Source organism: Leptomonas pyrrhocoris (genome assembly GCF_001293395.1).
Source record: "Leptomonas pyrrhocoris isolate H10 chromosome Unknown, whole genome shotgun sequence".
Classification (NCBI taxonomy): Eukaryota; Euglenozoa; class Kinetoplastea; order Trypanosomatida; family Trypanosomatidae; genus Leptomonas; species Leptomonas pyrrhocoris.
In genome coordinates this window covers 1,044,308-1,066,192 of record NW_015438360.1, presented here as the reverse complement: position 1 = coordinate 1,066,192, position 21,885 = coordinate 1,044,308, and the positions used below count along the sequence as shown (strand labels likewise).

Below are 21,885 nucleotides of genomic sequence, written 5' to 3'. Positions count from 1 at the left end.
AGTAGTTTTTGATGTTGCGGCGCGCTGCTATGGAGATACATCAACGATCATATCAGGCGTTACGCGGTACATTTTTGATCCCCCGAAGACACTGTTTGGTTGCGATGTGTGCACCACCACGTCCACCATCCCGTCCATCTCACGCATCAGCTCGACCTGGCCCGCCAACGGTGCCTCTGCGATCAACTCCTCGCTGGAGTCTCGATCTGCAGTGCGGTGAACAGCGGGGTTTGCGCTAGCATCAATCTTTCTCCGCTTGCGTTGGTGGACGTCCGCTTCGTCTGAAGCCGGCGGTGCTCTAGATGGGGAGTCTGCACGCTGTGCCTGCGAAGACCGGTGTGTCGGCATGGACGGTGAACGCTCCGACAGCGAGAGCGACCGGCGCGGGTAGAAGAAGATTTGACTGCTAGGACGCAACAGCACCGTTCGCCCTTCGATTTCCACGGGCAGCTGCGACAGCACACGGGCAGAAGGCACCGCGTTGCCGAGGGCGATCCGCCCCTGCGATGACGGGCCGCGATTGCCCTGCACAGCGTGGCGGGACACGACCGCAGCGTACGGCAACCGCCCCTCTAATTCGACCACCTGAACCGGACGGGGTACCGAGGAAGAAGCGGCGCCGTGGTCGTCGATGGTTGTGCCGTGTACACTTTCTGAAGGAATGCTGTTCGCCTGATCGCTGGGGCTGCCTTGCTCTGGAGGTTCCCCGGTAGCGCTCGTCAAGGAAACCGCACCTCCGTGCGATGGATAAATATGCAATCGATCTGTTGCGTTCAGGCTTCCTTGCTGCGTCGTTGTGTCGATCTCTCCTTTAGTGTTAACCTTGTCGTGGCCTTCTCTGAATTGCTGTTTGGCTCCTCGTCGCGGAAAGGGCGAGTTTGGTGCTGGCGAGGCCGACACAGTGGCGGAGTGGTTGGGCCGCGGCGATAACGGGAACGTAGCCGCACAGGAGGTGTCTGTACGTCCTCCGTGCGTGGGTCGCTGCTGCGTGCCAGTTGGCCGGAAGGGCAAGCCCACCGGTGGAGCGTCTTCCCCGTCCTCCTCCTCAAGGAGGTAAACGTGTTGCCGCGCAGCCGCAGTGATGACGTAGACGGGAATGCCGAAGAGAAGAGACGACGGCGGTACAATCGTGTGTTGCGGCGACAGGTAGAGTGTCGTTTGATGCACGACTTCACCGGAGCGGGGGTCAACGTGCATGGAGACGTACTTGGCCTTGTAAAGCTGCAGGTCTACAAGGCAGCACGCAGAAGTACCGGAGGCGGTATCATCGCGTGATACAGCAGAGAGGGAGCCGGCCGCTGAATCCCCGCGCTGCCTATTTGGAGCGATGGCCACAACACGCCCTAAAGCTACGGTGGTGGCCGGCATCGCTGCCAGCTGTGTGGGACCCACATTGATGGTAGATGCAGACGGCACGCCGATGGAAAAGTAGTAGTCCTCCCCAACAGCGATGGGTGGGTGCGCGCAGACTGGTGGTTGCAACGGCTGGTGCGGTGTTGCGCTACACAAAGAAGAAGCGGCAGGATCTACTTCATCGTTTGCGTCACCAAGTTTTATCGATGCCTTCCCCTCCGGCTTGCCTTTCCCTTCCTCTGTGGATTGAACACCGTCGCCGCCACCTCTGTCATGCGCCGTTTTTTGCGCATCTTCCGCCGCTGTCGCTGTTGGCCTTCCTAACAGGAGTGTCGCGGCAGCTCTCGCCTGAGCGTTCTTCGCTGTTCTCCCGCTCTCGTGTAGCGGGGGCCTCTTCGGGTCGGGGCTGCGCATGTCAACTTGCTTTGCGTTTCCTTCCGCAGTCAAAGAATCATTCATCCTTTGGTCGGCAGGTTGCGGTGCACCACTACTGGCAGCCGTCACAGTGCTCTCCGCCATCGGTGCCCCAGCAACACTGTCCATTACAGTCCATGTGCGAGCATCCGCATGTGCTGCTTGCGCTTCAACGCCATACGAAACGGATGGGGACTCCATTGTTCCATCCTTCTCTGGTGGGGTAGTGGAACGCCTTTTGCGGCTCTGCGAACGCGCTGCAGCAGCTGCTGCCGCTTGCATTGCTTTCTGCATCCCTTCCCATACTGAGGCGAGTAGCGGAGGCGATTCTGTCCCCTCGTTCCTCTTTTCCACCTCTTCGCCACTTACCCTACAGCACCGGGCTCTGTAGTTGTACTCAATGCCGCTGACCAGCCACGGAAGTCGCAGTACGGGGATGTCACCAAGCCGCTTCAAGTCCACCGGGACAGTAACACCCGATTCACGCACGTACACCAAATCCGGCAGTTTCTCTTCGCACGATTGTTTCCGTGGCGGCGATTGCTGCTGCTGTCGCTGCTGCTGCTTGCGCGTCACGGATGCAGAGAGGCGATGTGCAGCCGCAGCGGCCACCGCGGGCAATGGGTCGCCTGCTGAGACGGCGCTTATGTTTTCTGTCTCCGAGGTGACTGGATGAGGAAAAAGCGCTGCCGTCGGTGGCGGAGGCGGAGGAGGCTCTGCGGTGACGACGGCGCCTGCCGCATTCAGCCACATCTCCATTTCGTCATCACGCTCGACAAATTGAACCGACGTCCCAGACAGCCATCGCTGATTAGAAGGAAAAGGCATCAGTCGCAGCGGCAACGCCGTAGCCGTCTCCCCTGTCGGCGATGCGTTGCCCATCACGGAGTCCTCCGTAGAAAAATGGAGAGAATCTCTAGACAGCTCCAGCTGATACTTCGCTGTCGGTAGCTTCACATGCAAGGCACCAGGGACAACGGACCACAGCCACGACGCGTGAATCGCAGAAACGCCGAATGCGTGTGCAACGCACACGTCCGGTAGATGATACAGAGGGACACGTGCTCCCACATCCGAATCCAGCGCAGAGGAAGGCGACGACGGCGTGGAGACCAGAAAAATGAAGAACTTTTTTGCTGCGGATGTGGAGGTGAAGCCGCTTTTGCGCGGCAACGGCACACGCCCTACTGTCTTGCGGCGACCGGCGGCGGTGATGGAGCTGCCGCCGTCACCGAGGCTCGACAACGACGACGAGCTGCGCTCTGCAGTGGTCGTCGGCGGCCGCTGCAAAAGCGTTGCGGCGCTCGCACTATCGCACATCTCCGCAGCCACGTTGTCCGCCTGTGCTAAAGAGCTGATAAGGGTCGCCCCCGCGCTCGTCAAGAAATGCAGAATGCGTTGCAGTTCGGTGTTGCGCTGCACCTCTGTGCCGGTTGCGCTGCCACCGGTTGGATTGCACGTGCCGTTTAGCAGCTCGCGCCGAACGGATGGTGCGAGGTATATGCACAGAGCGGAGGGCGCTGTTTCGGAAGGCAATGCCAATTTTTCCTGTTGGACAAGATTAAGGCCTGCCGCGATGGTGACGGTGGGGGTGGTTCGTTCGTCGCGGGTGGAAAGTGGTGGTGGGGGTATCTGCGGCGAAGAGGGGACAGCGGACGAAGTTGTCAACGGCGTTGTAGAGCCCTTCCGAGGCGGGCGCGTTCGCAGAGTAGGTTCATTGCTCAGAACGTCTTCTTCCTCTTCTTCCCTGATCTCCGCTTGCTTTTCCTCGCCGTCTCTCCTGTCCGCGCTACGCCTAACCAGTGTGGTCATGGGCTTCTTTCCTTTCTCTGCGGCCGCAACAGTGGACGCGCGTGTAGTGCTGCGGTGCTTCACCTCACCTCTGCTATCCTCCGCGTCTTCCTCCTCCATCAACTCTACCAGCTGCGTCGCGGTCAGCACAGCAGCACCTCCCTCATTTACTGGGCCTTCTGACGGAAGTGAAGAAACTCCCCTTTTGTCGGCCGTTTTTGTGCTGCCCTCTTCCTCCTTTGCACTCGCCGTGGCGCCTGCTGCGCCTGCCGTGACAGCCACTGATGCCCCAGGAGGCAGTCGCACTTCGCGAAGACGCACGTGCAGCAGAGACGCATCCTCGACCCATTCAATTTGCACGAAACCGTTGCGTGGGGTCTCGCTCACGACGGCAGGAAACCACTGCCGCCCCCAGCGACCTTCCACTCGTGTGCCGACCCTCAGCACCGCCGGGTCCACATCGGCACCATTGCACGCATTGGTATGGGTATTGTTGCTGCCGCGGGTCCGGTCGGCGTCCATGGACGCGTGCTGCTTCGTCCCGTCAGTGCGTGGTGGGGACGGTGAGGTGGACGCAGATCGTCGCCCGTTGCCGCGGCCGACGGCTCTGCGCGGTGGGCTCCTGTTCCGGCCGCTGCTGTTGTTCGTCTTGCTGTTTGCTGCGACTGCTGAGGTGCTCGTCACCGTGGCTATAACCGGCTCCGACGTTGCCTCGCTGCCTTTGCGGAGCACCGCCGTGCGGCGTGCCGCCCCCTGTTGGCGGAACTGTGGGGGAGTGTGGAGAAACGGGTCGATCGGCACCGTGTCCTGCAGTGCCGACGGCGCGTCCTTCGCTGCCGCAGCGGCGGCCTTTGCCAAGGGGCCGCTGAAGTCCGCCGTGTCGTGTCGCTGGGCGACAGCGAAGGTCGACGGCGGCGTGCGCAGCGGTGTCTGCTCGTCCTCTTTCCAGCAGCCGTCATCGAGTGTGGAAGGAAGAGAGCTGATCGGGGGTGGAGGGGATGCTTCCGCGTCTGTCTCACCGTGAGCGCGAGGAGCCGCAGCAACTCTCGGGGGTGTGTGCGACGCGAGTGAGGAGTCCGAGGTGGAGGACGCGCTCAGCCCATCCGGCAGTGGTGGGGGCGGGTGAAGTTCACGCTGGACGGCGTTGTTCTTATTCTTACGCGTTTCGCTGTTCCCCACAGCGGTGCTGGCAGTCCCTGCTGTTATCGCTGCGGCAGTCTCCTGCGCCGCTTGCTGAGGCGTAGCCGTGGCTCGTTTTACGGGAGGTGACACGAGGCCCTCCCCTAACACTAACTCCTTCGCGTCCCGTTGCTTAGCCTCTTCGTCCTCACCGGTAGCGCTGTGATGGTTGTGTGCCAGATCCGTGCGAGGCACTCGGCGTGGTGTGTGCAGCTCCGGAGAGGAGGACGGCAGAATGGAGAACACCTCCCCCTGCGTGGTGGGGTTTCCACTTTCTTCAGGTAGAAGAGAGAGATCTTGCACCGCAAGCGTCTCCGCAAGACGAACCGCTGCCATGTTCGCCGCCATCACACCAACGCCGGTGCCAGGCGAGCGGTCGCACTGCACGGGAGAGACTCCTTCATGCGAAGGGAGCAGGGATGGCGTTGCAGGACCGGTGCTGGCGATCTGATTCTCCGTTTCCTCTCCGATAATCTGCTGGATCCTCTTGCTCAGGTTTGTCTCTCGGTAGGCAGCGTGTGCGGCGACATCGTTGGAATTAAAGAGTTCGCCCAATAATTCGCTCTCCTCATCTTCCTCAGCTTCCTCCGTCACGAAAGCTCTCATCTGCTGTGGCGCTTCTTTCTCCGACGGTGCGTGAATAGCCGCCATCGCTGCCGCACGTGTCGGACGCGCAGGCGTGACGGAGGCGCGATCGGGCAACTCACCCAGTACGTGCGTCTCCGGCATGCGATGTGGCAGAGGCGAAATGCTATCCGGCTCCGCCGCGTTTTGTGTGGCTGCCGCGCCCTGCGAGGACCACACCACTCCGTCATCGATATCACCGCCATCGTCGACCGTGTCTCTGAAAGCCATTTTACTGGCTGCCACGGAGGCGGTGGGGTTTTGTGGCGGCAGCTTCTGCGGGGAGACAGAGTTGCTCTCTATGTTCGCTGTTAAAACTGTACTGTTGGGTGTTGTTGTCATCGTCGTTGCGGTGACACGAGCCGGGTCGAATGTGGCGTGCGTTTCAGCAGATGAAGTTTGTTGGTGCTCCGTAGCACTCTTCATTTGCGCGGCACTGTTGCTGCCGCCGCTGCTGCTGCCATCGCCAACGCCACCGTGCCACACCTTGCTCTCGGCCACCATCGGCAGCGGAGAAGGTGAGATGGAGGAGGTCTGCGACGATGTTCCAGCTAACACGTCCTTCGTATTCGACTCAGCAGCGTCTTCTCCCTTTTCCTCAACAGAGTCCTTTGCATCGACTTTGATCGGATTTGAGGCCGACGGCGACCGGGAACGCTTCTGACCTGCCGTTATAGGGACGGCGTTGCGCTTGCCGACAGCCGTTCCACGGGCCGTGTTCGACGAAGCAACACAATTCTTGCGCTCCTCTTGCGGCGCACCAGCAATTCGGCCGGCGAGGCGTGTGGGGAGCGCGGCCCGACCACGCGCCGTCACCGCCGGCTTGTTTGACGCTGTTGCAGATGCCCCTGCGTTTCTTCCTGCAGTCGCGCCGGCACCACCAGCGTGCAGAGGCGGGTGGTGACCTCCGTTGTTGTCACTAGTACTACCTCCGCCGGATGTAGTGCCAGGACCCGCAGGCGCATTCCACGGTGGGTGCAAACGCGATACTAAGTGGTGCGGTCGACGGTCCAGTGTTCCGGCCGTGGTGGCTGGCGCCGTCACGCGCGCGTCGCCAAGGAGGCGCTGTGTGTCCTCATTTCGCTTTCCTGCGTACGTCTTTCCCCCCTTCGGCGGCATGTCTGAAAACAAAAAAGAGATGAGTTATCTTTCTTTGCTTTTCTCGCTCACACACTCTTTCCGCTTGGGATGGTGGTACGGTCTCCGTTGACGTAGGCTGGTACCGTGACAGGACACCTCCATCGTAGCGACGAGAAAAACCCAAGGCGTCAACGTGCAACGTTCACCTGGTGCACAGTTGTTCACTCCGCTGAAGAGACGGGAGTTGGAGTAGCTTCTACTCTCTATTTTCACGCTATTCCGCCAACGGGGGTGTGAGCGAATGGCTCGCAAATTGGAGGCGTTTTTTGTGAGGACAACAACGCAGCTCCACGTGAGCAGCAACAGGGGAGAAGAGAAAAAACACGAGTTCGATCCTTCTGCAGCAACACAACAGGCGAGCCACAGACGTCTTTGCAGCAACGCTCAACGTGAAAAGAATGACGAATCCCGAGAAGCAAGCGGGACGATAAAGAAGAATATAAAAAATGTCTGTCAAGCAGAACGCCACTGACAGCAATGCAAAAAATTAAGTTGCCAAATGAAGATCTCGCTTCCCGCTGGCAATCGTGTGCGTACTCGGAGTATCTTTCCAGGCAGCGTTGATGGGGAGAAACCCAAACGCGTGAAGCAACTACAGAAGTAATAAGATACAATGTGTAGACCTTTGAACGTAGATGTGTGGGGGGGGGGGACAAAGAAAAAAAAATACCCAGAAGAGCACGAAAGGGAAGAAGTGGGGGAAGCGATGCGAGAACGCGTTGAGACATTGCCTCAAAGCCCACCATAATACATCTTCGAAATTTAGGCGCGCTATGTCGCCCGCATCAGCAGCCCGGTCCATTGACAACGCCTGAAAGGCCTTCCGAGGCTCCAACCTGAGTCTATTCCGCATTGGTCAATACCATCGGCCTAAAACAATTATTTTTGGTGAAGGTTGTTGTTGTTGTTGAGAAGTGCGGTGTGAAACAGCAGACAGTTTACGTAGCAGTTAAAAACAAAAAGAAAAGTCAACAGCCTTTTTAAGGGTGGCCGAAAAGAAGGAAAAACAAAAACCTGAGAAGCGATCGCCTATCGAGAAATGAAAGTCAAAGAGGGTGAAGGACTTGCACGGCAGCCACTCTTACTCCGCGATGTCTCTGTTGAGACTTCTCACGCAGTGGTCGTCGTGCACTTCTTCTTTTTACCACCTGCTCGTGCGTCCAGCCGATCCACGTAGCGGGCGGCAATCTCCGTTTCATCTTCAAGACCGTCCTCCCAGCACTGTTCACGGAAGGCGTCAGGCACATCTACGGTGGCTAGTCGAATTCGTTTTGCCGCCCGCCGGTCGCGGCGCTGTCGCCGCTTCAACTGTGCCACAGGATCGTCTCTCTGATCATCATTCCTCTCCGCCGTCTTCAAGGCCGCCGAAAGGATCGTTGGACCTTCACACGCGAGGTGCAGTAGATAGGCAAACTCAAGCCAGAAGAGCGCAGGATGGCGTAGCGGGTCTGTTGGGGTCTTGACCGTTGTCGGCACAGCAGCGGCAACATGAGGCAAAGCACATCCAGCTTCACTCTCGTCGTCCACTGTTTTTTCTGTTGGGTGGGTCACGTTCTTTCTGCAGGAGCCAGCGTCATCAAGCTCCTCATGCTGTGCTAAAGCAGCGGCGGAGTGCGCGCTAGGCGACGACGGTGGCAATTGGGTAGAGGAGGAGAAAGTGCTGCTCTGGGCTGCGTCGTGGCGCTCCACTTGTCGTTCCAGCTCTTCGACACTCTCTGGTGGAAGCGTGTAACGCAAACGACGCATCACCGATGCGCTCCCGTCCGCTGAAGAGGGAGAAGAGCACGGTGCAGCAGGAACGTTTTCGACCCCTTCCATCGTCGCCACGTCTGAGTTTTCCATTCGTTCGTCATCTGTGAGAATCAAGTCGTCGAATGCGGACACGAGCTGCCGCAGCGCGGTCCAGAACTCTCGCGTCGGCGATACACAGGCGACACCGGTAGAGTTCATGCCTGCTCGTGAAGGTATCTCTGTCAGACACGCACCGTTTTCGGAGCATCGCGCCGCCGACGCGCAGCTCCACAAACGTGCCGTGTGTATGTCGTGTGCGGTGTTCTCATTCACACCGTCGCTCACGAGTACGCTGGTGTTGCTGTCCTCCGTTGTTGCTGCCGTGGTCTCGACCGGCTCCGTCACTTGGTACACACCGCCGTCAATGATGGCCTGCCGAGGTCGGTTTTTGTCTTGTGCCCGCCGCGTCACGCGGTGCTCGCTGACGTCATCGGTGGAGAAGTACAACGCACGCACGGTGTGGCGCTGCCCAATTCGGTACACCCGCGCCAGCGCCTGATCCTCGTTCGTCGCCGTGTAGTCGCGATCGAGCAGCACGACGACGTGTGCTGCCTGCAGGTTGATCCCACAGCCGCCCGCCTTGATAGACAGTACGAAGAACAGACAGGTAGGGTCGTTCTGAAAGCGACGCACGCTGGCCTTCCGCTCCGCCTCGCTGCTTCCACCGGTCAGCACCTCCATGTGTTGCATCCAGCCCCGGCTGTGAAGGTAATCCACAATGAGGTCCACGCAGCTCAGCCAGTGCGTGAAGAGCACCAACTTGCAACCCGCCACAAAGAGGCGCGAGAGCAGGAGGTGAAGCACGATAAACTTGCCACTGCACGCCAGCGTCATGATGGCAGCTCCGCTGTGGATGTCTGCATCGGGAAAGCCTTCCCGTGTCGCGTCATCAAAGCCATGCCGTTGCAGAACCTCGGGGAAAAACGGTAGTAAGAAGGCGTGGTTGCACACTTGCTGAGCGGCGCACTCGGAGATGTTTGCACTGCTGAGGCCAAGGCCTTTGTCTGCCTGCACGCTGTTCCGCTTGGTTTCTGATGTGTTGACTGCCGCAAGATTGGGTAAGTAGCGCGTGACCAATTTGCTGAGTTCAGTCATTATGCACACACTTTGTTGAGGGTACGGATAGGCCGCAGGCGTCGCACCATCGCATGCGGCTGCCGACAAGCCCGCGACGGAAGGATTGTCTGCCGCGTCGCTGTCCGGCTCCTCGTCCTCCGCATCGCTGCCGAGGCGAGCTTGCAGTACGGCTGGGGTGCGTCTTTGCTGCCGAAGCAAGCCCAAAAGCCGTTGCTGCATCGTCGACAGCGGGCACAGCACCCGATGAAACGTGATGCGTAGCGAAGCGTCAACGTCCGCTTTGGTGCGGCGGAGAAGAAAGGGCCGCAGCACCTGATGCAGCCGCAGCACCAGCAGCCCGCGCTCCTCCTCCGTCAGCTCCATCTCACTCGCCTCATACACCTGAAAAGGACGGCGGAAGACCTCCTCAAAAGCGTCGTTGTCAGAGAAGACGCTCGGATTTAGAAAATGCAGCAGCGACCACAACTCCTGCAGGTCGCTGCTTAGAGGAGTGCCGGTCAGGACGAGTCGCCGCGCACACGGCAGCGCCAGAATAGCCTGTGCGGTGACTGTCTTCAGGTTTGCCATGGCCTTGTGTGCCTCGTCCACGACGATGTAGTCCCACTGCACACGTACCGCCTCTGCCCCCGCGTAGCGAACGGCGTGCACCGGCATCAGAATCAAATCGTAGGCGGGAGCGTCGTGCGCCGCATCGTCGAGCTCCTGGAAAACGCCCACACGAAAACTGGGGGCCACAAACTGCTCGCACGCCTCCCGCCATTCACGGATCACCGACAAGGGTGCAAGAACGAGATGAGGACGTCGGACGTCGGTCTGCGCATCCGCTCCTCTCAGCACCATTGCTGCATCGGCAGCTCTTCGCTTTTCCTTCAAATACAAGAGGAAGGCAAGCGTCTGGATTGTTTTGCCCACCCCCATCTCATCGGCGAGAATGCCGTTGATGTGGTTTGCATGCAGCGACGCGAGAAAGCGCAGGCCGTCCATTTGGTGCGGCAGCAGCGTTGCCTGCAGCTCCGTTGGTTGTGATGGCACGAAGGTGTCGATGCGGTGGATCAGTTTGAACTCGGTCTTCGTCGAAGCCACGTAGGCCCGGAAACGCGCGTAGTCGCTGTCGCCTCGCCGCCCGGCAGGTGCTGCGGCGTGAAGCGTACGCGTGGCACCGTCCTTGTCGCTCGGCGTGGCGTGCGGATGCGGTGTGCCCACTGCCTGCGATTCGAGGCGCATGCCGATGCGTCGCATGAAGCCCTCTGTCTTCTCCATAATTTCAAGCAAGGCAGAGACTTTGAGAAGGCTGACGTGTGCCGCAAATGCCTCGGCGTCGTGGCTCCGCAGCGCCTCCAACCGTGACCGCGCCGCCGCCTCCTCGTGCAGCTTCCAGTACTTGAGAAGCTCCGCCTCCACGTCGCTCGGCATCACGAGAAGCTTCGGTAGCGCCGTCGCGGAAGGTGCAACGGCGGCTGTGAGAGAAGCCCGCGGCACACGCGCATTAATAGCACGTTTATCGATTGTCGTGGTCCTGCTTTGCCTCCCATCTTCATCGAAGGACGGCGCAGCAACCTTGACAAACCAATTGTTGTAGCGGTGCGCACCTGCCCATTTCTGCAGCGGTACCTGCGGTAACGCGGAAAACTTCTTTACTTCCGGCAACAGTTTCGTGGAGCAGTGCCGCTGATGCGCTTGACAAGTGGCGGCGAGTTTCCGTAGATCGGACTCCTGACGTGCAACCGTCTCCAAAAACGTGCGCATTCCCTGTCGCAGCATGGACTGCCGATCGGATGTAGAGAAGGAGCCCGGAGCTACGCCCTTGGTCTGCTCGGCTGTTGCTTCTTCGTGGTGGCATCTCAGCAAGTTTTGATAGAGCAGTCGACCCGCAAACGCTGTCACGGTTTCTTTTCCCACTTGAAAGTAAAAGGACTTCAGTTCCTCGCACTCAGCAACTGTTTCGCCGCTCGTGCTCGGTGTCCGCCCCGGCAAACGACGTAACGGGGCTGCCTCTCGCTCTGTGGCTGCAGTCGGGAAGGGTTTCTGAGAAGCGTTTCGCAGCGGGGCGGTCTGCGCACGGCAATGTCTCGATCGCTCGTCGACCAAGTCCTTTGCAAGCCACGATGTTGGGTTTGCGCTGAGCCTCTGCAGCATCTCACAAAACGCCACGTGTGTGCTGACGGGTGTCGTATTCTGGTAACGTACGGCCACATCTTTGCTCATCTGTCAAAAGAGTGAAAGAGCAAAAGCATGCACGACGCTGGTGAGGGAGTGTGTGTGTGTCTGCGGTGACATCGTAAGATACAGAGGAAAGGACACAAAACCAAAAGCAAGAAGGAAAATGTCAAAAGATGTGGAGGTAGCATGAACGTCGCTGGTGGGCTCCGCAGCGTGGCAAAGTTCAGAAAGAAAACTCCTTCGACGTTCCTCGACACACAACAAAACTTAATTACCTCTCAGCGCGCAGCTGTCTCGCTGGCCCGGCAAAAAGGTGTTCGTGAGACGTCTCGTAACATTCGCAGGCAAGCTTGCATGATCGACAGTGCAAAATGTGGCCTCGGACCTTAAAGCCAAAAAAAGGGAGCGTATCGCCTCAATGAGAGAACCGAGCTCATTTTGTTTTGCTTTCTTAGACTTTTATGGTGCTCTTTAGAGTGTCCATCAATCGGGCAGCTCCGCGCTCACATTTCACGTAGTTGTGGACGAACAAAAGAAAAAGGTTCCACTGAGCGAGTTACGCCGTGCCGAGGTGAGGGCGTACGCGCTTGTGAGCTTGGTCACAACCCGTCTAACAGCAATTAAGCGAATTTAAATTATACAAGAGGAAAAGAGCGGGTTGGTCAAACACCGTTACCAAAACTCGACACGCAAACAAACAAGAAAACCAACGCCAACACCACGAATAGAGCATATCCGCGGAAACTCAAAAACGGCAGGCAAAGTTCACGAGGATGCTTTGAGACCATTCGAATAACCGATTCATTAGCCAAATGACGCAGCCACTACATCAGACGGCGCTTCTTCGCCGTGTTCATGTACGGCTGTAGCACCCACTCCGTCTCGGCGTCATCCATCTCGAGCGTCCCCAACATGACGCGGTAGGGGGTGAGCTCAAACCGCGGTCCCACCTCGGTCAGCTCCACCTGCTTTTTCCCTTTTTCGCGCTTAAAGGTGTGGTGGCGAAAGCTAATAAAATCGTTGTCGTTATCGAAAGTCAGCACACGGGTTGCGTCTGCCTTCGGCACCGGGAAGAGGTACCGCAGCACATCCTTCACGCGCAGGCCGAGCTTTGTGGTGAAATTCTCAAATATCAGGTGCGGGTACTGCTCCGACATGGTGCCCACGCCATCAATATCGTGCCGTGAGACGAGGTTGTGGATCGTGAAGGTGACCGTGGGACCCAGCGGTAAATGCGACACAATGAGACTATCCGGTACACCCTGCGACTCCTGAAGGACGATCACATCCGTGTAGTTCTCCTTGCGTGCAGCGTCCATCAGCTGGTGCACGCTGAGGTTACCGCGGTTCATGCGGACGGCATTCGGCACGACGAGACGAACCTCTTTGGCAAATTCGAGCAACTTCTGTGAGCTGTTCCGCGAGGTCGTCACCAGCACGTGCGGGTCCTCCTTGCCCGCCTTTGCGTACTCGTCATCAATGGTGGTGGTCACATCGCGGGTTTGTGCGTCGTCTAGCTCAGTGAACTTCTTCAACGCCACCGCGTCCTTTTTAAGGTGACCAGGGAGGGGAGTGGCGGACTCGAGAGCAGAGCGGAACTGCTCTTTGCGGGCGTGGATGGCCTCGTGTACCCGCTCGTGCTGCTTTCGCTCGAGGAACTCCTTCCGGTTGCGTATCACGCTGCGCCGCATCTTCAGCGAACCAAGCAAAACAACAAAAAAAAAACAAAGATATCGTTGATGCAGCTATCACTTTGTGCTTTTGAGAAGGAGAGCGGAGTTGAGGAAGAGGGCAGAGAAGAAACGTGGACCTATCGACGGAATACGACAGAGGAGAAGACGGTTCAAGGATCACGTTTAAAAAAAGAGGAACTACGGGAGCGCCATGCATGAAGCCGGTGCATGAAGCTATTGAGTTATACCTTCGTAGGCGTGTTTCAGAGCGGAGAAACACACGCATAACGGCGCATGACTCCGTCTCCACGATGTGTTTGTTCTTCAATGCAGCATCTATCTTGTTATCCTTCTCTCGGACAGCACAAGCACACGCTTCTCGTAGCCAATAATGAACAGTGGGCATCTGTGTATATAAAAAAAAGGACGTAGGGCTCTCTTTTTAGAGGAACAAATACGCAGGGGAACAGAATTGCTCATGAAGTCATACACAAGAAACACTGGGCTCCTTAGTTCTGCTCACCGGTCTGTTGGCGGCAACTGCGGCAGTACGCCGCGCGCTTGCGAAGCGCTTCCTCTGCTTCTTCGGGCGTTGTCGGCGACTCTCTCGGCAACCCCGCGTCATGCGCGGACTCCTTCATGTACTGCGACACACACCGGGGATGATACATGTGCTGGCATCCAAACACCACCACCTGCTGCGTGACCAGCTGGTGACAGGCGGCGCAGCGGTGCACTGCCCCTACTGACGGATTTTTCGCAGCAACTGGAGCCGCAGAACTGGCTGCTGCTTTCGCTGCCGTGTTACGGCCCCTATGCGTGTTCGTCGCCTTTTTCCTCTCTTGGCTATCATTACGGCTCGCGCCATGTCCGATCACGATGGCGGCCGTGCGTCGCTTCAGCAGCCGTGCGTAGTACCCCATCAAGTCCCTCTCACCCACCTCGGAGACGGTCGACAAGAAGCCGGTTTCCTCCGCCATGGTGTGCGCAATTGCCGCAATGCTTGCCCCAGCGTGCGGGATCGGCTCGTCGCTGGGCAGCCGCTTGAGGACAAGGCGCACGTCTAGTGCGGGGTGCTCGCTGAACTGCGGGTCTGCCAGCGCATTCAGAAAAGACCCAAATAGGTTGAGGGGAACGACGCACCGCGACGGTGGTGATGGTGCAGTGGCTGTCGCGGCTGACTTCACAGGAAACCCGCCGATTGCACCTCCGTCAGGCAGTGCGTAGACGCCTCTCGGACTGCTCTTTGGGGGAGGGGAGACGCTGCCGGCACGCGTGTCCGGCGTAGACGTGCCGTTCGCCTTGCGGAGATCGTCCACGGAAACGTGATAGGCCTGCGCAATGATCGCGTACGTCTCCCCGGGCTGCGTGAGGTGCAGCACGTAGCGAATGCCCCCGCTCGCCACCGCCGCATCGTAGCCGTCCTCAACGTCCTCGTTGTCCTCGTCGTCGTGCCGTTTATGCCGACACGGTAGACTGGCGTTGTAGCTCACCGTGTAGTCCACCAAGCGCACAAACAGTGCGGCCTGCTCCTCTCGATCGGGGATAGAGACGACAAACTCCAAGGCACGATGGATGTCGTGCATCTTCTCAATGAGGATGCGCAGCGCCTCTTCCTCACGACCCATGCGGAAAAGAAGGAAGATCTCTTCCTCGACGAAGTTGTTCTTGTGACACAGGGCGTGCAGTTCGCGGATGCGCTCCAAGTACATGGACATCTGCTTCAGGAACGGCAAGAGGCTTGGGCGGTCGTAGTCGATGTAGAGCGTTGCCACCAGCTGCGCGTGCCGCTTGGCGACGGCCGTGAAACTCTTCGGGTGCACCTCCTTCACCAGATCCAGGTACCGCAGCAGGTGCAGGCGGTCACTGCTTTCGAGTCGCTCGACCACCGCCTCGGCGTTCAGTGGGTCCTCCGCGGAGCCGTACTGGGAGAGCTCCAAGTGTTGTACGGGGGAAATCGGTGAGGGAGGCGGCGATGGGGAGGCGGCTGCGGCGTCGTCTGGCATCAGTTGATGAAGAGTGGCATGCCGAGAGGACGGCGGCGCAACGTGCTGCATCAACAACTCCAATGTGCCGTGCTCGCGTCGCTGCAGTAACTCCGGTAGCAGCTGCAGGGTTTTGCGGAACAACTGCTCGCCGCGGATCAGCCCAAACAGCTCCTTGTCGCTGCGTGGGGACGACGGCAGATGCATGAGGATCTGCATCGCCTCCTCAAAGCGGCCTGCGCAGCGCAGCAGGTAGCTGTAGCTCGCGGCGAGGGACCAGCGAGCGGTGCGGTTCATCACAGCAGTGCTCGTCCCATCACTATTTCCACACGTCTCCTTCTTTGCAATTTTGGCGGAGGGCGACGTGGGTGGAGACACAGGTGACGCACCGTCAACCGCAGCCGCTGCCCCCGCCGCCTCAAGCTCTCCACCCTCTTTCTCGCTTTCTTTCTCGTCCTCATCGACGGCCCACCACGCGTGCGAACTACAGTGCTCCCGATACGCCACCTCCGTCGCCTTCAGCACGACGGAGACCGTAAATAGCGTGTCAAACTTGTGCAGGGCTGCGTAGAAGAGATTGGCGTCGTGGCGCAGACAGCGCAGCAGCACCAAGTCGTAGTACTCACGTTTAATCGGGACCTGGACCGTTTTCGCCGCCGCGGGCTGAAGCGGGGAAGCGGGCGCCAGCGCAGCAGCGGCGGCAGTGGTCGCGTCGTCAACATTGTACACCGCAGACGCGGCTCCGCGCCCTGGCAGCAGGGCAACCAAACGCCACGAATCCCCGCACGTGTCGAGGCGGTAGATCCACTGCTCCCACGCCAGGCTGTCGTAGTCCGGCACGAGCTCCGGCAGCAGCTCGATAATCCGCAAGATCGCCCTCGGGTCCTCGCCGCGGCTTTCAAACAGGTGCAGCAGCCACTGATGGCCGACTTGCTGCAAGACGTGCCGGCGAATCTGGCGAGCGTGGAGGGCGGCGTAGGCGTAGGCCTTCTCAAATTGACCAGAGCGCAGAAGGAACTCCACGTGGTCGTCGACGTCGGCCGGCGTCGCCTTCACAATTGCGTCCACGGAGAGGATAAAGAATTGCGTGAGCAGCGACGGCCAGAGCGGGTCGAGCGAGACCGCAGGTCCACTGCTGATGGCCGCGTTCGCCGCCGCACTCTGCGACGGTGTCGGATCGAGGTAGGTGAGGCGCAGCTGAAGGGGGTGAATGAAGCGGACGGGCATGCGGCCGCGGTATACATCCAGCAGCGAACTCCGCTCCACCACACGCACCTCCAAGTCCTTCATGACGCCCTCGGCGTGCGGGTCGACGATGCTGGCTAACACGACGTACCGCTGTGGCCCGTACGGGGCAATGCCACACACTCGGTAGGGAAAGGGCGTGCGGCCTGGTCGGAGCGGCGTCGCCGTGTGCAATTCTATTAAGTATGGGGTGCTGCTTCTCGTGGGGGCGGGCGCCAAAGCGGCAGCGGTGGCAGCAGCAACGGAAGGCGGTGATGAACTCTTCGTCGAAGAGGCAGCAGCGTTTTCCCGGGTCACCGAGGTGCGTTGCTGAAACGGTGCAGCCAGAAATGCAGCCGTTGTTGGTATCTGAAGCGCACTGCTGATATTCGCTGCTGTCGCGCCGCTTTCGTTCGTGCGACTCGTGCGCGAGGCTACGCGGATCTCCTGCACCATGTCCCCCCACCCGCACAACAACACGGCACTGCTGCTGCCGCCCTCGCTCACGCTGTCGTTGCCGCCGCCCGCCGTCGGGGAGGCTCTTTCCCAGCGCAACGTCGGAGGGTACAGCGCGTTCTGCGCCATGTCGTCGGGCAGCGCGACGCGACGCACCACGTTTTCATTTTTAATGTCGTACAACGTAATTTCCTGATCCGACAGCCACGCCACGATCTCGATGGAGGCTCGATGGCACCAGCGAACGCGATGGATGCGGCCGCGGTTTTCCTGCAACGTCGTCACCCGTCGGCTGTTGCTCCACAGCATCCCTTTGGTCAGCAGCAGCACTTTGGTGCCTCCTCCGCACACCATCGGGCAACTGTCGAGCCTGTGATACAGGGGATGCAAGGCTACGGACTCGATGGGGATGCCCAGCTGGGAGATCCAGACGTCTTTCGCGTCTCGTCGGCTCTGCACGGAGACGTAGCCGGCCTTGTCCGACGACGCCACGTACAACTCGTTCACAGTGCAATCCACGTCGCTGATGGGCTCGCGGTGGTTGAACAAGAGGTCCTTCAACCTTCCTGTTGCAGCATCCACCACTGCGACAGCGCCTTGATTGGTGCCGATCAGCAGCACCTGACGGAAAGCCTCAATTGTCATGAAGCGATGATCCTTCAGGGCTGCGTCCTCTAGCGTAAAACTGAGAAAGTGTAGGAGATCCTCCTGTGGTGGCGGAGAACCCGGCGCCGGTGAGCCTCCGTGGCTGCTGTTCAACGCGTCTGAGTCTTCGTCCTCTTCTTCATCGTCGCTGTCGTAGCTGTAGTAGCTCGAGTAGCTGTAGTCTTTCTCATCTTGTCGCTCCTCCCCTGCCTCAGCGGCGTTTTCTGTAGATGTATGATGACCGCGTCCGTCACGCGCCTTCTCCACCGTGTCGTGTGATCCGGCGTTGCTGTGACTGCGCGTAACCTCGGTGGATTGCGCGGTATCCCTCTGCAGGGACGCGGCGAGACTAGGCTGGACAGCGTCCTGAGGACTTGACGCGGAGGGCACGTGCGGCGAAGAGCTCGCATCGTTCACGGTGACGCTGTCAGCCTCACTGACGGCATCCGCTGGTTTCCTCATTTTTCACTCAGCGAGAATGATAGGTGGAGCACAAAATACACAGCGTAAATAGAAGAAAAAACAGCAAGTACGAACACCAAAAGCTGATCAAAGAAAGAATGTGTTTGGGACTGGTGTTGGCGTTGTTGTAGCAGAGGGACCCAACTGACAAGAGATGAACCGCAGACCTGCAGCAAGCTCACAGAACTCGAGTGATACGTCCAACAGCGTCAGAAGGAAATATATATATATATATAGGCTTCAAGTATGATCTAAAAGCACCTTCACTCGTTTAGCCTCCGCAACGGATAGAAAACTCAGCACAGCTACACATGAAGCTCCACCTACCGTGCTTTGAAGACAGTGTGCCGGAATACCTTCAGCGGCAGGTGTGCGGGGCGGGGGGGGGGGGGGGGGGGGGGGGGGGGGGGGGGGGGGTACCGATGAGAAAACGGAAAGAAAGAGAAAGGGACTAATTGGAACAGAAGAAACCACGATCGCGTCAATGAGAGACAGCAGTTGGGGCATGCACAAGACAAAGGAACCACAAAAAAAAACCCGGCACCGTCATGCGCAAGGAGCGCCACGGAAAGGGGAGGCGTCCACAATCAGAACAGCACTTGTACTCGCCAAAGTGGCATTTGTCTCCGCCCGTGCTGCAATCCCATTTCAAGCATGTAGTCTATCCTTCCTTGTTTGTCCGTACTTCACAAGACCAGATTGATCTCAGTAGAGCGCTAGTAGAATAATTCAAAATGAAAAGCGAAGATAACGCAGCGGAAGAAAGATTAAAAAAAGAAACCGTACATGATAGTATCCGTCTGAACACTAATCTACTCGCCAAACTGTATGTTCGTAAGTGTTCTTCTTTTTCGCATGTGTGTCCGTGATTTCGAGAAGAATACATCACTGCTCCACACGCATCATGCGCAGCTTTGCCCCATGCAAAACGGACTCTAACAGCCCCTGTTCCACATCGCGCCTCTGCTTCGTCAACAGCGAAAAGGGGGCTTGGCGCGCAATGTCAAGGTGCTCCTCAATCTGATGCTGACGCGCCACCTCAGCTTCCGCATTGTCCTTGTGAAGCAGCGTCTCGTGTTGCTGCAGCAGCAAATTGCGATAGCCGTACTGAAGTAGCAGGGAGGAGAGAATCACCTGCTCGCGTCGCGCGGCGTCGCGGGTTTTGCCGCTGATGCTGCCGTTGTTCGTCCGTCGCCGCGGCGAGTCAACGTTGAGGGAACTCGTGTTCAGCTCGCCGCCATTCGCCACATCACCACCGCCATCATTCGTGTCCTTGACGCCTTCTCCGTTGCTGGCACGACTGGCGTTCAGGCCGAGGTTCACCACGGCAGCGGTGGCAGCGGCGGCCGCACTCGCGGCGAGTTGCTGTTGCAAGTCACCGTTGCGCTCCAGCGCGGTGGTGAGCTGCAGGCGCAGATCCTCCCGCTCTCGCTCGACCTGCCGCAACTGGGCTCTCCAGGTGTCGTTGGCGGTGGACACGTCCGCCACGGGTGCCGGCATCGCCGCCACCTGCCGCTGGAGGACCCCGACTTGTCGCTGAAGGCCGTCCCGCTGCTGACGCACCTCATCCAACTCGTTCTCCAGTGACATGACGCGGTCGACGGATCCGTTGGAGGCGAAGGAGGTGTTCATCGCTGGGTTGTCGTCGTTGTTGCCCACCCCACGCAGGCGGTCCTGCTCCACGGTCAGCACCAGCACACGCGAGTTCAGCTCCTCCAACTGATTTTCCAGCTCCAGACGTGCCTTAAGCTGCGCAGCGAGCTTGTCCTCGGCGACCGTCAGCTTTTCTTCAGCGTCTCGCTTCTCGTTAGACCGCACCATCACGCCTTCCTCCGCTGTCTTGAGCCGGCGCCGCAACGCCTGCAGAGCCACCTCGTGCGCCGATGCGGCGTCCTTCAAAGCCGTCACCTGCGCCGTTTGCTCCTCCACTCGCGCCGCCAGCATCGCGATCGTTTCGTCCTTCTTGTTGCAGCGCTCCTGCCACAGTGCCAAAAGCTGCTGCTGCTTTTCGCCGCCGCCGCTGCTGCCGCCACCGTCACCACCTTCCGTTGCTGCCGAGGTAACAGCTGCTCTTGTGGCGGCTACCATCGTCGACGCCTTTGCCTGTTCACCCAGCAGGAGGCGATACTTCTTTTCAGCCGTATCCTTGTCCTCCGTCGCAACGCGGCACTGGTCCTGCAGTGCGGCCAGCCGCGCCTTCATCTCGGTGAGCTCGTTGCGCAGCTGGTAAGTGGCGTTGCGGTAGTAGCCTTCATCCTCCGCCTCGCCAGACGACAGGCGGGTGGTGGGAATGGGCTGCGCGCTGTTGCTCGCAGGCACGCCGCCATTCGGAAAAGCATCGGACGGTGCTGGCGCGGGGGCAGCTCGCAGAGGCGATCCATGGCCTGCGGTAGGCGACGACGCTACGGGACTACCCGCCGCGTTCGCAGAACCGCTGTTGCCGACGATGGCCCCACCTGTGGGTGGCGCGCCGTGGCGACGCGGCTTGAGGCCATAGACGCCCATGCGCTCGCGCACCCAATTTGACAGCACTACCTGATCCTGCCGCGGAAGCGACTTCACCTCTGCCAGGACCGTTTGGACGCCGCTCAGCACGACGAGGGTGACGGCGGCACCAGCCAGCTGCATCAACGGCGCGGAAACCGGGGCGGCCGCCACGACGCCCTCGGAGCCGTCGCCGACGAGTTCAGCCAAGGAGGCGGCGTCGAGTCCGTCCGTAATCGAGAGAGCAGTGGATGACGGCTCCATGTCGTCCCGCGCGTACTGGGCGATGCGTCGCAGCAACACCGACAGGTTTGCCTTGCGCATCTGCGGGTCCGCTTCGAAGGCCCTGCTCGTTAAGGAGAGCATCGCCGTCGACTCCTCGCCGTCGTCGTCTGTGACGGCGGTGATGGTGGTGGGGGGAAACATACTCGGCGCGACAATGCGCAGAGCGGCGTAAAGGCTGATGCCGTCGCACAGCTGGACAAAATGGTCCGGTACGTAACCTGGCACACTCGGGTCGGCGATCGGCATGAGCCGGCGCAGCAGCGCCATCGTCGAGTTTTGACGACTGACGTCCATTTTGTAAACGAAAGGGGGAGGAGGAGAGAGGGGAGGAAGCCTCAGTTAATCACACGCACACACACACACACACACGCGACCCTGCAGCAGTAGCGGTGAGCAGCAGGTTGCAACCCCCGCAGATTTCTTCTTCAGCGGCAGCAAGCGCGAGCTTGTTTGAAACGACTACTGTAGAAGGAGAGAGAGAAAGAAAGAGAAGGCGCAGTGCAAGCGTATAGCGTGAACAGGGCGAATGCACAGAAAGAGAAGCGAATCCGTGTAATCAATGGCAACGCGGTTACGCGAACAAGACGCGAAAAGGCACAAATATTGACGAAGATAGGGACTCAAGCGCGCAGGGTTCTGTGCGCGGCGCAAACGATTTTGAAGTGCTTTGGCTCGGCTGTCGAAGTAACGGACAAGTTGGTTTCAGCCAACGAAGAAAAAAACAGAAAAGACAACAAAAGAATACGTACGGCCTTAAGAAGAGCTTTGATAAACAAGGTGCGGTGTGAACAGGAGGCTAAAGTAGAACGAAGAAAACAACACATTATTGCAGTACAGTCAATGGCATGACCACTGTCGTTTTCTAACAAGACAAGAAGGGATCTCGGTTTTCCACATTTTCCCTTTAACACGAAAGAAACGCTCAACACCCGTCAAGCCGTCCTTCGCTGATGAATAAAAGGAAAGGTGAACAGTAACGTTTCTTGGCGAAAGATGTTACCTTAGCCCACAACTTACGGTTGAGGGGAAGGCGCAAATTGTTTATTAAGGTTTTTTGTCTTCTGATTCTGCGTGGAGAAGATCTCCGATAATGGTGACAGAACTCTATAAAAAGGGGAAACCCCCTTTGGTAAGCAAAAACA

At 58.8% G+C, this 21,885-nt stretch overlaps 5 protein-coding genes across 6 annotated transcripts; all 5 read right to left on the bottom strand.

Annotated features, from left to right (window-relative positions):
* Positions 1 to 27: 27 nt before the first annotated feature.
* ABB37_02847 (hypothetical protein) lies at positions 28 to 7,126 on the bottom strand (the record flags this gene model as incomplete). The annotated part of the gene is made up of 1 exon (XM_015799988.1): positions 28 to 7,126. The coding sequence occupies exon 1, from the start codon at positions 6,478 to 6,480 to the stop codon at positions 28 to 30; it is 6,453 nt and encodes a 2,150-aa protein (XP_015661590.1). The 5' UTR covers positions 6,481 to 7,126.
* Positions 7,127 to 7,611: 485 nt separating this feature from the next.
* ABB37_02846 (hypothetical protein) lies at positions 7,612 to 11,636 on the bottom strand (the record flags this gene model as incomplete). Its single annotated transcript, XM_015799987.1, has 1 exon — positions 7,612 to 11,636. The coding sequence occupies exon 1, from the start codon at positions 11,572 to 11,574 to the stop codon at positions 7,612 to 7,614; it is 3,963 nt and encodes a 1,320-aa protein (XP_015661589.1). The 5' UTR covers positions 11,575 to 11,636.
* Positions 11,637 to 12,353: 717 nt separating this feature from the next.
* Positions 12,354 to 13,220, bottom strand: ABB37_02845 (putative U3 small nuclear ribonucleoprotein (snRNP); the record flags this gene model as incomplete). Its single annotated transcript, XM_015799986.1, has 1 exon — positions 12,354 to 13,220. The coding sequence occupies one exon, from the start codon at positions 13,218 to 13,220 to the stop codon at positions 12,354 to 12,356; it is 867 nt and encodes a 288-aa protein (XP_015661588.1).
* A 491-nt stretch (positions 13,221 to 13,711) lies between these two features.
* ABB37_02844 (putative vacuolar assembly protein vps41) lies at positions 13,712 to 17,974 on the bottom strand (the record flags this gene model as incomplete). Its single annotated transcript, XM_015799985.1, has 1 exon — positions 13,712 to 17,974. The coding sequence occupies one exon, from the start codon at positions 17,972 to 17,974 to the stop codon at positions 13,712 to 13,714; it is 4,263 nt and encodes a 1,420-aa protein (XP_015661587.1).
* Positions 17,975 to 18,859: 885 nt separating this feature from the next.
* ABB37_02843 (hypothetical protein) lies at positions 18,860 to 21,508 on the bottom strand (the record flags this gene model as incomplete). Of its 2 annotated transcripts, none has more annotated exons than XM_015799983.1 (1): positions 18,860 to 21,508. In XM_015799983.1, the coding sequence occupies exon 1, from the start codon at positions 21,035 to 21,037 to the stop codon at positions 18,860 to 18,862; it is 2,178 nt and encodes a 725-aa protein (XP_015661585.1). In that variant the 5' UTR covers positions 21,038 to 21,508. The 2 variants fall into 2 exon arrangements, with proteins under 2 accessions (XP_015661585.1, XP_015661586.1); XM_015799984.1 differs by having other exon boundaries at positions 18,860 to 21,207.
* Between the last annotated feature and the right edge of the window lie 377 nt (positions 21,509 to 21,885).